Raw genomic sequence first — 15822 nt, forward strand, 5'->3', positions numbered from 1 at the left:
TTGACTGATCTCTAGCAAGAATTTGGTGGAATATCCCTTTGAGGACAGGGAGTTCAGCTGGGGCTGGGAAGGTAGGGTTACATGTATCTTCATTTAAAGGCATAGTCTTAATTCTTTGCTCTCAAAATCATGACTATGGTACTCTTCTGTAATCACAATACTAGCCTCATCGTCTTGTTTTTCAGTATATTCATACCAGTCTATTCACTTTTCTGCCATTTGAAAAAAGGACCTTTAATACCTTCAAATATGGATTTAATTAACTGGAGTAGACACTTTTCTGAATTCTCCATGTGTGTAGAAAATGATCTGCTGAGAAGAATGCATTCTTATATTAAGGAGTAATAAGATTTCACACCTCAAAGTTGTTTATTAAAAAAAGTTGTTGTTATATTGTTCCAATAAAAAAAAAAATTTCTATTATATTTATTTCCACTTTTCCATGAGACAATTGTTAGGAAAGGAGTTAGAAATTATCTCTTGTCTTTAGGAAACAAAGAATAAATGGATCTCAAATGAGGCATAACAATTTTTCAATTCACAGAATAGTTTAAATCCAATTCATTAGCATAAGTGTTTCAAGTAAAAATATAAAAAATAATTATATTATTACCACTCTTCATGCCACAGTTTGCAGGGATGAAAAAGAATGAATGTGTGGTATTTTCCTTCTGTTTTCCAGATGATTCTTCCTAATTATTTAACTTGGTCACCAGAGTCCACCACAACTTTGTTGTTACTACTTTGGGGTGGTTTTGTGGTATCTTTTTACTCCGAGTATCTAACAAAACTTTCCCAGACTTGCCTATAATAGCCCAAACAGTTCTTACCGACATACAGTTGATACGTTTGAACTAGGGTTTTCTGTTCTGTACTATTAAAACAAAACCTGCAAGCTCATATAGAGCCTAGCCATAAAATGAGTTCATATCAGTAGTGTAACTACATACCTGTTTATAATTTTGGTTTTTAATATCTCCTCTGTCTGCCATTATACCTGATGTTATTAGTACAGACTTTGAGGATCTCAAATACCAGGTGGCGATTTAATATTCTTAGGACAGGATTCATCTTGAAAGGAAAGGTACCTTTAAAACTACCTTTGAAAAGCAGAACAAATCAACACATATATCTAAACTAAGGTCCTGAGTTGTTCTTGTATGCGTGACATTGGACAGATTAATTCATAAGTGCTGCCGCTTTCCAATAGCAGATGTATGATGGGCTCTATGACAATATACTAGAGTTAACAGCAGAGGAAAGAATGTGACGAGGTCACAGATCAGAAGAAATCCCACAAAGTAGATGTCGAGAGAATCCTTGCAGTCAGCCTCCCAGGCCACCCACCCACAGGGGTGAGCAGCAACAGGGCTGGCCCCAGCGTGGTACACTTCCCCTCCTTCCAGAAAAGCAGCTGGACACTGTTTCTCTGTTCTAGGAAATCAGTGTGCTCTTTGGGACATGTGGAGCGCTTACGGTCCAGAAGAGAACGTCATACCTGCCTCATAACATCAGCCAGTAAGAACTGGCCTGACACTAGTCCTGAAGACAGCTATTTCATTTTTAACTTCAGACTGGGATTTCATTTTTAGTGGAAGACTCTCGTATTGCCATGTTCTCCGACCTTCTTGCACATCTCCAGTGGCCTTCTTTTAGAATAGTTTTTTTTCAAGCATTCAGTTGTTTTGCCTTCGTAATTTCTTTCACTTCCAATCATTTAATACTGGACAGATCAAGAGTTAAAACATTTAATCCTGCGTTCTTCTGTTTTCTGTTTTTTCTGAAGGATGAGTCATATGAGTACGGATCGCCTTTTGTTATTCTTTAGTAAACTCAAACAAGAATATTTATTCCCCCATTAGAAAAACAATAAATCAGCAAACAGAAAAATGTGAAACAATAATTTTTAAAAAACCTTGCTGTGTCTTGCATCCATTGTTCTTTTTTTATTTAAAAAAGATGAAAAAAAAGTGTTCACAAAATGTGCTCATTTGCTAGTGCTGAAGCCTAAACCTGGGACCTTTCTGTGTTGAGGTCCCATATGAACCAATAGCTGAAGTACAGTACACTTGAGCCCTTCTGGGAACTACATGTACTGTCTGGAGCAATGTTGATTTGAGTAGAGACAACAGAAACAGCAACTGGTCCCTGAGTAGAGCCAACAGAGTGACTGTTTGATTTGTGTGATGCACCCCCACTTTCTACACAAACCCTGTGGTAGAAAGGATAGCCTATTTTTAAGATAATTTGTTCTTGGACTGCTCTTCTGATGGATTTAACAGGTTTTTGTTGCTTAGAGATATAGCAAAAAATTATTTTTTGTGATTGTGTAAAACTAAACATAGGCACCAATTCACAATCAAATTTATTCTTAAATTTATTTTCTGCCATTAATGTTATTTTGATGTCCAACAACCACAAGTTGTAGAGCACAAAAGCCTTTACGAGACACTCTCCTGCCACAAAATCTCGTTTCTATTTCATTAAGTACTTCCTTAGATGGATAGGACTGTGGTATTTCTTTAAAAAGTGAATGTCTGGTTTTTTTCAGTTGTACAGTGGAAATCTGAATTAGAGACAAGAAGAAAGGATTCCTTGCAAAATAATTTTGACACCTCAGTGAAAAGGAGGAGCATCCTCACAAAGGCGTTGGGCCAGTGTTCTAAATTAACAGATTCCATCATTGGCGACAAGAGTAGGTGCGTGTTCAGTACAGAACCACGCCCTGGCCATAGATTTTGAATTCCCCAGCATTGGGTACACCCAAAGGTCATTAAACTAGTTTGGCTTGTGTCCCTCCTGCTGTGAAGAGAAAATGCTGTGGGTGCTGTCTGCTTCACCCGTATGCAGTCATAATGTTGGCTCTGCCTTAAGAGCCTTCACAGCTGTGCTGTAACACAGTTAGTTCCCAACATGACTCAGACGAAGGATTTTATTTAATCTGCACAGGACTTTTGCAAAAAAAGAGGATTTTTGTTTGTGAAAACTACTGAAGCTGTGTGAAGCTGAAAACAGCTCATGTGAACAAGAGACTGCATCTCAAAAGCATATTTCCCATTGTCTTAGGAAATAATTTCAGTGAAAATGGAAAGATGGGAGAAGAATGAAACAATTTCATTGCCTTGGCCACCTTAATTCCTGTAATTGTCTGTTAAGACATCAGTCATAATTTGCATTACTTCTAGGTCATAAACAGCAATGTTTAAAGAAGTGCATGCAGGTTTTTTTGTTTAGTGGCTCTAGATTCAGCTTTTCTTGTAGGTCAAGTGTTTTAAAAAAGTAGGCTTTAAGAGAAAAGAATGCCATAGATGCATCTTAGCAGCTTGTGTTGGTTCACTAAGTACAATTTGGGGGAAAAAAAAAAGTTTCTTTACTTAACTAAATGCGGCCTTTTTGTTTTCTTTCCCTTCCCCACCTGTGCTTTTGGTCACTACTTGCACTATTTGCAGTGTTTTATTTCTGTGAAACTATACACTCCTTTTTCAATTCCAAGATTCTTTACTATCATTAAAAACCTTGCAAAACAAAAAATAAATATCTTGTTCCTGACATAGGGGTAATTCCAATGACAAAAACTGAAGATTCTCAGTTCAGATTATGCTCTCTTGGAAACAGGGGATAGCTGCCAGCCTGTTCGACAGGTCAGAACTTTGGGAACATTTAAAGTGACACTTAGATCATTTGCTTAAGGACTGACCTTTTGGGGAGGTGGACCTGAAGTCACCTAATAAATATGTAAGAGCATGTCACTCATTTGTCATTCTGAGGCAGAATGTCACTAACCGCAAGCCTCAAATATACACAAGGGATCCCCAATTGCATGAGCAGCATGAATACTCCAGTCATCTGACATAGTGGCTGGTCAATAGTTGTGGTCTACACATCTTTCATGGTATCAGCAGTAAAGCGCAAATATGTTTAACAACTTTTACAAGTAATTATTCCAGGTGCCCCCATGCAAAAATGCTCTGATTCTGATATGAGTACCTTTTTGCAGTTTAGTCCAGGTGCCAAGACATTACATCCCTGGGAAGGTGAGTGCTAACCAAGAGCTACTTATTAAATACTCCAAAACTGCCTGCAAGACTCAAGAATCAAGTCAGCTGGGTTTCTAGAGGGCCTGTTTCTGTGCAGAGGATGTGAAAAGGAAGGCTTTGATTATAAAGTGTCCATCGATGTTCAAGGAAAGTTGTTGTGCCACAGTCTGTTCAGGCCAGGTAATTAAAATAAAACAAAATGGTGAATGCCCAGTCAAAAGGAATTGAGTCATGACAGCAAATGGCAACTGCCTCATGGTTTTACACTAGAATTATAAAATCAAATCTACAACCACTGTTATGTGAAGGTAGCACTAATGAGAAATTCCAGTGCAGCTGAGCATTGCCATTCATTATTTGCTGAACCACAGCAAATATACTGCAGAACTTGAGGAAGATAAGGTCCATAGGTTATTTTGGTGTTTATGGGATGTAATCATTAAGTGATATTGGTTATGCTTCTATACGGAAACCTCAGGATTCATTTCTGTACAAATTCAAGAACACAGATACTCCAATGCCTATGGTAAATAGTAGGTGTTGTGGATAAATCTGGGTTCTTAATCTAGTTAGAGACTAGTTTAATATTCAAGGTGAACAATCCAGAAATGTTCTTAGGATTTAAATTTTACTTGAACAGTCAAGTGTTGTTCTGTAAAAATTGAAGTGTTAGTGAAAATAAGGTAGTCACCAAGGATGTTCTCTTTTTTTTGAAAGGATAAACTTAAGAAATATATAGAGATGTTTATTGTGGTCAAATGGGCTGAAAAATTGGTAGAATTCAATATGAGGGTGGCTTTAAGTCAAAGACCATGATCAACTTTCTCTTATTTTTCCCTTGGCTATTTAAATGTGAAAACCTACCATGTAATATTCATTAAGTTTCATCTAAATTAAACAATTACTTTGATGAACATATAGGCATTAATACAGAAAACAGAGTGGCAATAAAAAACTGATCTGCATGCAATTTTGATAAACAGTTAGTTTAGTTTAAATCTCATTCCATAGCTGAGAATGGTTTGGATCCAGTGTTTGGTCTGTTTGTACATTTCTACTGAAAAGAGCCAGACAAATCAATCCAGGTATTGTTAGATACTGTGGTTCTAATTTACGTCCTGAGCATATCTCCAAAAGAGAAGAAAACCTTATAGACCCATGCATAAAAATTTGAAGCATTTTGTCTTACATTCTAGGATAGCTCAACAGGAGGTGGTTATCTGTTTGTTGATTGTAACTACTTGAAGTTTATAAACCAAATAACCTAACCTGTTAAGTAATATGATACTGGATGTGAAAACCCAAACCTGCATGAAATAATTCCACCATCCCAACTCAGACAACGTGGAAAATTGGGGGATATTTAATTCACGTGGAAAAGTGGTGTGTAATTCCTTTGAAATGTATCAAGCCATTCACACCTTATGAGTGTATAATACACAGAAGAGAACCTCAGGGTATGTTGAAAGTGGCATCAAATTATTTAAGATCTCTTCATACTTGCTTCAACCTCTTCCACCTCAGGTGACCACAGCAGAAGAGGACTTTCCAGTTTAAGCGCAAACGTGTTTCAGATAAATAGGTTTTGAAATGAGACTGAATACCTATCAGATTAAAAGGTAATCTCAAACTGCTCTTATTTTGTTAGGCATACATAGATATGGGTCCCTTTTTTGGGATGACAGTTCATTACATTAATGAATCATTGCTGGGAGGGATGGTTTCCTGGGTCGCTGTAATCTCAGCAACACTTAAGAACAAATGAATGAGCACTCCTGCAGTTAATGACCTGGATGAAATTAATCGACTGAGAGTAGCAATTAGTTTGGTCATTGTTTTAGCAGAGATGCACACTGTGACAACTTTCTGCATTCACTTTGGAGTCTTCCAAACTTGTACTTAAAGCTACATTCCCAGCAAAACTACATTTATAATAAAAGCTGCCTAAGACATCTTATTTGGAAAATAAGTTTGTCTGTTCTGATCCTATTCTCAGTAAAGTTTTGCATGGAATAAATGGATTAGTAGTCTCAAGATTTCTTTTTTTTTTTTTTTGTCTGCTGTACCTTCTTGTTTGAGGAGCAAACAATAAAGAAAAAGGTGGTACTTGTTCTGCATTCCTTTCAAATGTTGTAGTGACAGCATCAAACGGAATTATTTGAAAAGTTTTAGTTTGAGAGATTGGTCCTTCTGATTTGGGAACTTGTTTTCTTCATAATTATTTTTTTTGTGTTTGCTTTCTCCCCAAGTCACACAAAATTATGGTGTGAGGCAGAGATGGTGAGAAAAGCACTGGAATAGAACTGTTGCAATTTTCAGGTCTTCCTTTCATTAACTCTGATTGCTCATCAGCAGAAATACCCAGGTTTGCTCTTCCACTTCTGGGATTCTTTCAGTTTGTGTGGCCACATCAGGTACTTACCTTTTATTTTTGTTAGGGAGCACTAAGAATTAAAAATCCTCTTTGGGCTGTACCCATTGACTCCTAATTAACATGAAAAAATGCTTTACCACAGAAGCTTTACCACAGGACTTCTTTTTTCACATGCATATATCTCACATACAGCGCACACTAACTATTCATATATAGTCTCAGTGTGCATTTTGTATGCACACAAAAGTTCCAGATGTGCTGTGTAGCTTGTTTAGTTGACTTTATTCTTCTGTAAAGCCAAGAGAAATATTAATCATTCATTTACTGTTAGGGGATGGGTCTTCTTCTCATATTTCAGTAAAGGGGGTGGAAAAGTAAAGTAAGCCAATTTTTTTCCTATTTAAGGCCAAAGCTGGGGAATGCTTGTGGCTGAGTTCTGTACATGGCCCGGTGCTGGAAGGGCAAGGAACAACCGATGTTGCTATTTTGAATAGATTTTTATTCCCCCCCCCATTTTTATTTTTGCACAGAGAGTCTCATGTCTAATATTTAGACATGATGAGCTTTGTGCAAAAAGTAACTTTGCTCATTCTTGCCGTGTTTCAACCCTCAGTTATTTTGGCACAACAAGACGGTGAGTAATTCAAGCTTCTTATGATTTAATGTTTTTATTTTATTTTTATTTTCACCAATGATTTTAATAGCTTGTAAGAAATGTGTATTCACAAATCTCACCAGAACACTTTTCCTTCACTAATTCAGCAGAGTCAGATATTTAATGCAGAAGCTGAAAGCTGCAGGAGTTTGCATTACCATCCCAAAAGTTTCTGTTTGCTTTGCTTTCTTCTGTGGTTAAAAGGACTGTACAGTGTTGTCTGCCTTAGCTGCGTTTGTTCTTGTTCTTACTTGTTTTCCTATTACAGACACCGGAGAGTTTTTTAACTATTTCTTTTAACTCTTAGAATAACATTTTAACTGTTAGCTCTGTGCTGCCTGGAAGTTATTTGTCACAAGCAGCTTTTTTATTTGGAGTTCTCCTTTGTACTTGTGTGTTTTCCACTAGCAGCGTAGGGGTTTGTTTAAACAATTTGGGTGTGGAAAACTGCCTTAAAATTCTAACCAGTTTTGATGAAACAGTTTTTAAGAGCATTATATGAAAATATGTCGGCTTACGGGATTTTTACTTTGACATAAAGCAGGAGGGCAAATTAATTCCCTCAGCTGAACTAGTTTGAATTGTGCATCTGCAGGCTGTTTCAGTCCCTCACGAGACTGATTAGCAGCTGATGATATCTGGGAGTCCGTGCGAGTGTGTGCATGTTTACAAAGAGCGAGAACACCAAAAATCAAATGAGCATGGAATTTAGAGGGGGAAAAAAAATACTTTGTATGCAATAATTCAACTTTGAGTGAAGATAAGTGTGGTACGAGTATTTAAATTAAACAGATGACATTCCATGAGTACAGCTGACCTTTTTTGGATGTGCTCTGTTCCTGCTTGCCAGACATTGTAAACCAGACCTTCCTTAAGATAAAACATTTTTCTTTCTTGTAAAGATAAAAGATCTGCAATGTATTTATTCCTGCATTGAGGCAACAGATAACTTTACAAATAACTTGATAAGCAGCAGCCAAATAAACTGTAGTGCAATAAAGGAAAGCCAAATGCCTTTAAAACCACACCCTACCCTACTCTGTGTGATACAAATAATGAAAACAACTACTTTAGCCATTTCATGGCAAATCTATCTGCCTCAGCGTACCTGGAAAGGCACCTCTGCCAATGGGGGTGACTGTGAGTCCACCAGCAGGGTGTTGGCAGCGGAGCAGTTGGAGCTCAGGGGCCTCTGTGCATGAGCAAATCAGGTAACACCATCTGCAACAGCAGCATGCCCAAATACCAGCCTCCCTCACCAAGCACAGACACAGGCTAAGCCTTGTAAAGTATCTTAAGAAAACCCCAATGCTTATAAAGATGTTCTGTAGAGAATAAACATAATATACTGTGAACTGATGCTTTTCTGTTTCTGCTTTTCCAGTATATAAACTATCTCTTCAGTAATCTTCAGTGAAGAAAATGTTATAAAATTTGAGCAATCATATGCTGTGAGTTTTCTCTGCTTACAGCAGCAAATAATAAATATATTGCATATATTTAATATACATTATGTATATTTATATATATATATGTCTCTTCAGAGGGATAAGGAATAAGGGAACATCCAATATAAAATGAAGGAACCTCAGTTTTATTTCTCCCAATAAACAAATCCCCCCTGAGTGCCAGGTCTCTTTCCCTCACCCTGGTCTTATCCCTGGACATTTCTGAGGTGCTACACATATTTGACTCAAGAAATGGTAAATTTTGGGTAGAAGAACAATATACAAATGAAGTGTGAGGGAGTATTCTCATTTCTCTGCCACATTCCTGTTTCATGGTGTAGTAACATTTCCTTACTGGGCTAACTTCCATACTACTTACAGGGATGAGGTTACACAGAGAGGCTGATAAAACACTACTTATCCCTTAAAATATCGAATTCTGTCCTCCCTGTCGAATGTTCCTTTCCACACATTTGAATATGCTTTACTCACAGAAAATAATAATTGAAGTAGTTGATTATTAGCTTCACTAATTCATGTGCAGGGCAGCAGATGGACTAGGAAACCAAATTTTCCACAATTCAAAAGAGAATTTCCAGACATGCTAAAATGCTCTCTCTTGTCAAGAAAAATGTTTATATGGTTAGTATCAAATGTAAGTCAATATAAAATTTTCCTTGGGAAAGCCTGCCAGCGAACCAGACTTGGCAAGATATTAAGGAAACTGCTCAGTATACACTAAGTCTACGATAGTCAGATGTACCTCTGGGCTATGTGTTTCTTTGTCTTGCTGTAAGAGGTAGGAATGGCGATTTGAGTACAGCCTCAGGTTGAACCTCTTCAAAAGCTTGGGATCTGGGTATTGTGGAACAAGGAATTTTCTGACTTCCATGGACAAAAGCTGTATGTCCTGATAACCCACTGGGATGCTTTTAGCCTGCAAATGAAATCACCTTGACACAGTTCTGGTTTTCTGATGTGTGTCAAGTTAGTGTAAGGTGTTTACAAGCCCTGACCGCGTTCAAGATGAAGTGCCTCCTCGTGGCTGACATGACATGAAGCTGGTGCTTCAGACATGACAGGTGATTCAGATTCCAGCAATGTATATTCAGTTCCACCATTTGAAGGCATCTTTATATCCTGCATATTAAACTACCAAAAAGTGTAAGAACTTAGAATGCTTCTTTAGGAAAGAAATCTATCCTCTACACAGCCAGCATGATTTGTGCAAGCATTTGCTAGCCTTACAGCCTACATTCATCCCATTTATGCTGAGTTTGTAGTCAATCAAGACAGCTACTTCCAGAAGACAGCATAAATTGTAGCTAGATAGACTGGAGGTATTTGGCAGTTTCCACTGACTATGAAGGAAGCACGTGCACAGCCCCACTCACATCGGTGCCAAAAGGGAGGTCAGATGGATTTGGGCCCGTCTCAGCTGCATCTGAGATGGTAAAGGACATCTCAGTCACCTGGAGTGTGACACTTCTCATACATACACCCCATAGTCCTTCAGGAACTTCACTGAGGTCATCAGGAAAACTCTACTGCTCTAAAAAGCAGTGTGAAAGCAGAGCCAGAAGCCCTTCATTATTATTCCAAATAATTTTTTGCTCTAATTTATTTAGTGTTTTCCTTGTCATGTAAGTATTATCTTGGATGTTTGGTCAGGAAGCCCATTTCTGAGGTACTGACTGAATCCTAAAATATCTCTGAGAAGACTTATTGACCTTTCATATTACTTTCAGTCACAAATTACAGTTTTAAAATTAAATAAAACAATTACACATAGGTTTCAGGAAGCACCATGCAAAGAACTTTTTATGCTGAGCAGCCACTTCTGATCCCCCAGAAAAGAAGGGTTGTATTTTGGGAAAACTTGCAAACAGCTTGGTTTAGCCATTTTGCTTTCTTTTATTAATTGGAAAGGAATAGGTAATGAAGTAGATGGGTGCTGCATAGATGCAGTGTATTTGTGAGACTGCCAGACTGATATTTTTAGCACTTACCTATATGCAACATTGCACACGTGCATTTTGTTGATAAATTAGCTAGTTTAAGGGTAATGCTAATGACAGTCAGAACTATCTTTCCTCAAAGGTTTTGGTAACACAGAAAAGCCCCCCTCCAGAGTTTTGAAGGTAAAACCAGATGATGCGTGTCTGTGTGCCAATAGATAATTACACCATCATAAGTAACCTGGACTATGTGAAGGTATGAAAGATCAGGGATCTACTGCTCTTCTTCCATTTTTCCTAGCTGTTTTTTACCAAGCACACGGCAGGCAAGGTTATGCCTAGGAAAATTGAAACATTCCTTTCTGGTCTGGAAAAATCATGCTAAATGAAAGCCTGGGGAATCCACCCCCTCTAAACATTATATATATGTTCTTGGAAATATGACAAATTTCATAAACACATTTTAGATCACACATCCCTGGAAGACATTAGCCTTAGGAAAATGAGACCATTATATATCCCTTTCATTATTTTCCAGATTTGTTTTTGATTTGAGACCAAATCTACGTAGACTGATTTTTTAAAAGAGGAGGTGGAGTTGGAAACATCCACTGCTTTATTACAGGGGGAAGAGGCAGAGGTAGAAGGGTGTTGTCTCTGGCACGAACATTACTGTTGATGCCTCAGTCAGAGTCAATACATTTGCTCCCTTCTTAGTGCTGCAGATTGCAAGCAGATCTATTTCCTCTTCCAGCTTCTGCCAAAGTTTTGAGGTTTGAAATAGGCAGCCAGGTGTCACTTATAAAATCTTAGCTGATGCCAGCCTTACACAACAGCTGGGTGTTAGTTTTAATTAATGCTTTTCAAGAGAAAGGAAGGAGTGAATTACTATCACTTTTCTGTTTCACAGACTTGCTGATAAACCAGACTGACATGGATCTATTAGTCATTGTCCCATTTATGTGCTAATGTTGTTCAAACCTTGTTTTAATCAGAAATGTGCAGAAAATGGGACATATCTGGCTTCATAATTGGGAAAGCATGCTGTAGGTCAGTAACATAAATGATGCAGACTGTGAGCATTTTGGATTAAAAGCAATCTCTTCAGAGTTGAAAGGTTCAGGCTGCCAGTAGGGGGAAACAATAACAAAGCATGCTTTCCCAGGCTAGCGGGCACCATGAAAACTATATTGCTCTTGATGTTTTTACGGTAGGTTAGTAGTCTGGAGAAGAGCACAAGCCACAGCTGTTGTAACAGTTGCAAGTTTTAATTTGTTGGTTTGAAGTAATAATTCGTCAGAACCCACAAAAGTGGAAATTAGTGCAATGATCGTGTCCATTAATACTCCAGATTATGCTGTCTTTTAGTCATGCTTGTTTAAGAAACTAGGCAAAAGATCTCAGCCTAGAAAAGAAAAACTGTTGGCAATGGCAAAGATATGTTGTTAACAGAATGGGTTTTTTGGTCCTGAAGTAAATGGATTAGATTCACAAATCATTGCAGAAATTCGATGTGATAGAGCAAAATTCAATTTATTATTGGCAACACCCACAAAAACAAAAATCAAACTTGAAAAGGGTATAGTAAAATCTTTTCTGATTCAACATGAGAACTGTTAGCTAATTCTCTTTGTGGTAGCTTGGTAAATTGTAGATTGCACAATTTTAACATGGTTTAGAGTTCGGTACCTACCACCTGTATGTCTACAGTTTTGAGACATTCTGATTTTGGTTTTTAGCAGATGGTAAATAACCTTCAACCCAAAATGGAACAAAAATTTTAGTGTCATTATTTTACCTGCTGCGATATTTTACCAGCCTGCCCCTCCTTCGACACATCCATGATGATATACCCTGTACAGGAGGAGAACTGGGCACAGATGCAATTCCGTCTCCAGGAGTGATGCAAGACACGTTATTTTGTTTCTGTACCTTCAGGTCAGGCTGCTGAGGGGAGCGTGGATGGGTGCAGAAGAATGCTGCAGCCCCTGGCCCTCAGCATGCTGCCCATCTCCAGCCCAGGGGATCCAGTGGATTCCTCCTGGAGAGAAGGCTGTTTGGGGCTGTGCTGCTCACAGCGGTGTTCTCTCTGTTACAGAGATGCTGTATGGTGACTCACTGCAGTTGGCTTCCCGTGGCCGTGCTGCTACTAGATACGGGAGCCAGTGCTCTGGCTTAGTTACTGCTGCAGGACAGCTACTCCTCTACGGATTGTCTTTCTTCCATTGAATCTTTCGATGCACAGGGTTTGTGAAGCTTTACTTTCTGTCCTCTCTATGGCTTCCCTGACAATAGATGCTTTGTCCCTGGAAAAATCTATAAGGAATTCCCACAGAATTTCCTGATCTTTTTCCATTCAGCACAGTCAGATGCTTTCTGTTTCAGGGGAATAAGAGTCCCATATTTATGTGTAGGGACTATGCCGTTAATATTTCTGACATTGCTTTGAGATTGTATAACAATTTCGAAGATTAACCCTTACGTTGCTCCTGGCTGTGGTTAATGAACTGATAATCTCCACAGGCAGCAAAAAATTACATATTACAGGAGTCAGCAAGTCTCTTCTGTAAGCATAACAGAGAGAGAGAGGTGTGCTTATCCTATCTTAAATGCTGGAAGGGTGCAAGGAGGAATGAGTTCCATCATTGAGTGTAGACCAATACATCTTTCACGCACAGGTATAGTAAATTTTATTTTTAATTTATATTTTCAAGCAGTCATCATTTTTTCTCATCTTGTATTTCATAGGAAAGGTTCTCTCCATTTTGCTTTGAGAAAACCTAACCCACTTCCAACCACTGCTTTTATTTATTTTCACTTCAGAGCCAGTCTGGTCTCCGAGTTTGCAAAGTGGAAGCCTCTGCCTGTTTCATGTCAAAATGACAATGGAAAACATGATATAACCCCCTCCAACAACAACCATTTGTTGGCTTTAGTAACTTCAGCTCTGTGACTTCTGGCTTTGTTTAGTGAAAGTACAGCAGAAGAGATTCCTTTCAGATTAGCTAAGAGACTACTTCCATTTTCCCTCATTTACGTCAAACCCTTCATTTAAACATGAACTATTAGAATGAGGATGAAAATGGCACCTCCTTTAACAATGTCTGCACATTTTTGTCTTGCTTTGATTCACACAAGTACTCCGTGAAGAGATGTCCACCAGGGAGGAGAAAGCAGGAAGAATGTGATCATAATGGAAAGATACATATTTTAAGGCTGAATGTGTTTTGTTATTTTGAAAGCCTAGGCCTTCTCTTACAGCTAAAGGGGCACCCAAGTGACTCTCAAGAAATGGGGGATGTGACTTGTAGATTTAAGACTTTAGCTGAGTTGGTACCAGAATGGCCTGCAGCATAACACAAAGCTTTCCACGGCCACAGGAGACCCATCCCTTTCTGCTGCTGGTTTTCTCTTTCGGTCACTGTGCATCCCACCCTGGAGGGTGGCACAGGCACCTCTGCTCTCCTGCCAGGCAGCAAAAGATTTCCTTGCATGTGCAAAACTTCTGTGGCTTCAGGCGCTGCTTTATTCCCAGCCCCAGCACTGTGAAGGGCAGCAGAATCACAGGAACATCCCATGTACATTTGCAGCAGTAGATATGAAAGGATGATCTGTGTCTGGAAAATACTTCCCACAGCAGTTCGACACTGGCAGTTCTTGGAAAACTTCTGGACATAATTAGTTCCCACTGAAATTCCCCACAGTTCACGCCCAGTGACCAGTCGGTGCATTAGCAGGCTGTCTGCTGCAAACATCTATTTTCCTCTATTCTGTCCCTTTGTGCTTCTTCTCTTTTCCTGCTTTCTGTTTTCTTTTAGGAAAAGAGGCAAAAGCAAAATTGCAGCTCCTTTTTCAGACACGAGAGAAACAATTGCTCAGCCGAACACAGCTAATGGAAAATGTGGGAAGCATCGCTCATTGTTCCTTTGATGTTCAGTGTAATAGCGACGCTGAGCATCAGAGGAGAATGAACTATATCCCTCATGCTTTCCTTCAGCTATAAGCAGCGAAAATAGAATTCATATTATCTTGGAAAACACTTCTGTGTTCATGAGAGGCTCTTTTAAAAAAATGTATTTTTTTTCTGTGTGTGGCTTTAATTCTACTGTATGGTGTTTGCTTGTTTCCCTACAGAGCAGTAGTCATTCTGTGCCAGCTGTTTAAGAGAAGAATGTCCTAGTGAAAGCAAACAATAGGCTGTGTAGTGGGAATTGCAAATCTTTGAAAAGAGTAATTGAAATCTGCTCAGACATTTTGAAGATTCTTTGCACAATATTCTAAGCCTGTTGGTGGCTTAGTCATTGGCAGGGTGGTCCTCTTTGTAGATCTCTCTTTTTTTTGTATGAACAGAATAGCATAAATATGGGCGGGAAGCGGGGGGAGAAAAAGGAAAGAAGAGAGGCATTCAAGTCCAACTGATTCTTTTCCTGTTAGAGCAGCTGAAGAGAGAAAGAGCATTGTAAAGAAGTGAAGAATCAAAAAAAAGTACAAAGCCTCTTAATTTATCAGGTGTTCTCTGGCTCAGGCTCTTCCACTCATACCTTTTAAGGACTCCAGCAGACAAACTCTGGTGGATCTGGCTCTGCTGAAGATATTCTAGCCCTCCTCTGCTACAAGGCGCTGTTTATTCTCACCCTGTGCCAGCAGATGCTGTTGCTGCACAGAGCAGGGAGGGCTAAATGTATGCCAGGCTTCAGGCGGCCACTTCAGCTGCAATGCTTCTGACCTCTGATATTAATAAAGTCAGCTCTGTTCTTGCAGGGTCTTCACCGCACCAGGAGTGTGGCTTTTCACCTGATGAGGCAGTTAGGAAGATCCTTAGGTCCTCATGCTTGAAAGACAGGCATAGAATTTGACACTTAAAAATGGCCCCAAAATTAAGAAAGTTGTCTTTGGTACCCTGAGAAAACCCTCACAATACTCACTTTAGTAGCCTTAGGAAGTTGACAATAAGAACGTTGTATCCAGTGTACAAATAGCCATTTAATATCCTCTATGAGGCAGATTAAGAAGAATTTCAAATACTGCCATCTGTATCCAGCAAACTGTCCAAAATGGATGTGGGGTGAATTAGTACAAACTGGAATAAGGAATGAATGAATACAAACTGTTTTGCAGATGAAACTAGGTTAATGATGGTCTATGCATTCAGAATTCCCCCTTGACCTTCTGAATTACAAATACCTTTAATTTATTGGCAGCCAAAGATATGATTCTTTTCTTTAGACAGTACACCAGAGTTCTTTAATCCATCACTGGAATATGAAATACAAGAATCAAACCCTTCATTTACTTCCAACTTCTGAAATTACAGGGAAATCAATAAAATTGTGCAGGGAGTTATGTTAGT

General features: G+C 38.8%; 1 protein-coding gene across 1 annotated transcript in view; it reads left to right on the forward strand.

The window, feature by feature from the left end:
* The first annotated feature begins 6819 nt into the window (after window positions 1–6819).
* Window positions 6820–15822, forward strand: part of COL3A1 (collagen type III alpha 1 chain) — a 53401-nt gene continuing 44398 nt past the window's right edge. Inside the window, exon 1 of the mRNA XM_030018206.1 lies at window positions 6820–7045. Within this exon, the coding sequence (XP_029874066.1) occupies window positions 6967–7045 (79 nt within the window). The 5' untranslated portion in view covers window positions 6820–6966. The remainder of the gene's footprint in view (window positions 7046–15822) is intronic.

Source organism: Aquila chrysaetos, chromosome 6 (genome assembly GCF_900496995.4).
Source record: "Aquila chrysaetos chrysaetos chromosome 6, bAquChr1.4, whole genome shotgun sequence".
Lineage (NCBI taxonomy): Eukaryota > Metazoa > Chordata > Aves > Accipitriformes > Accipitridae > Aquila > Aquila chrysaetos.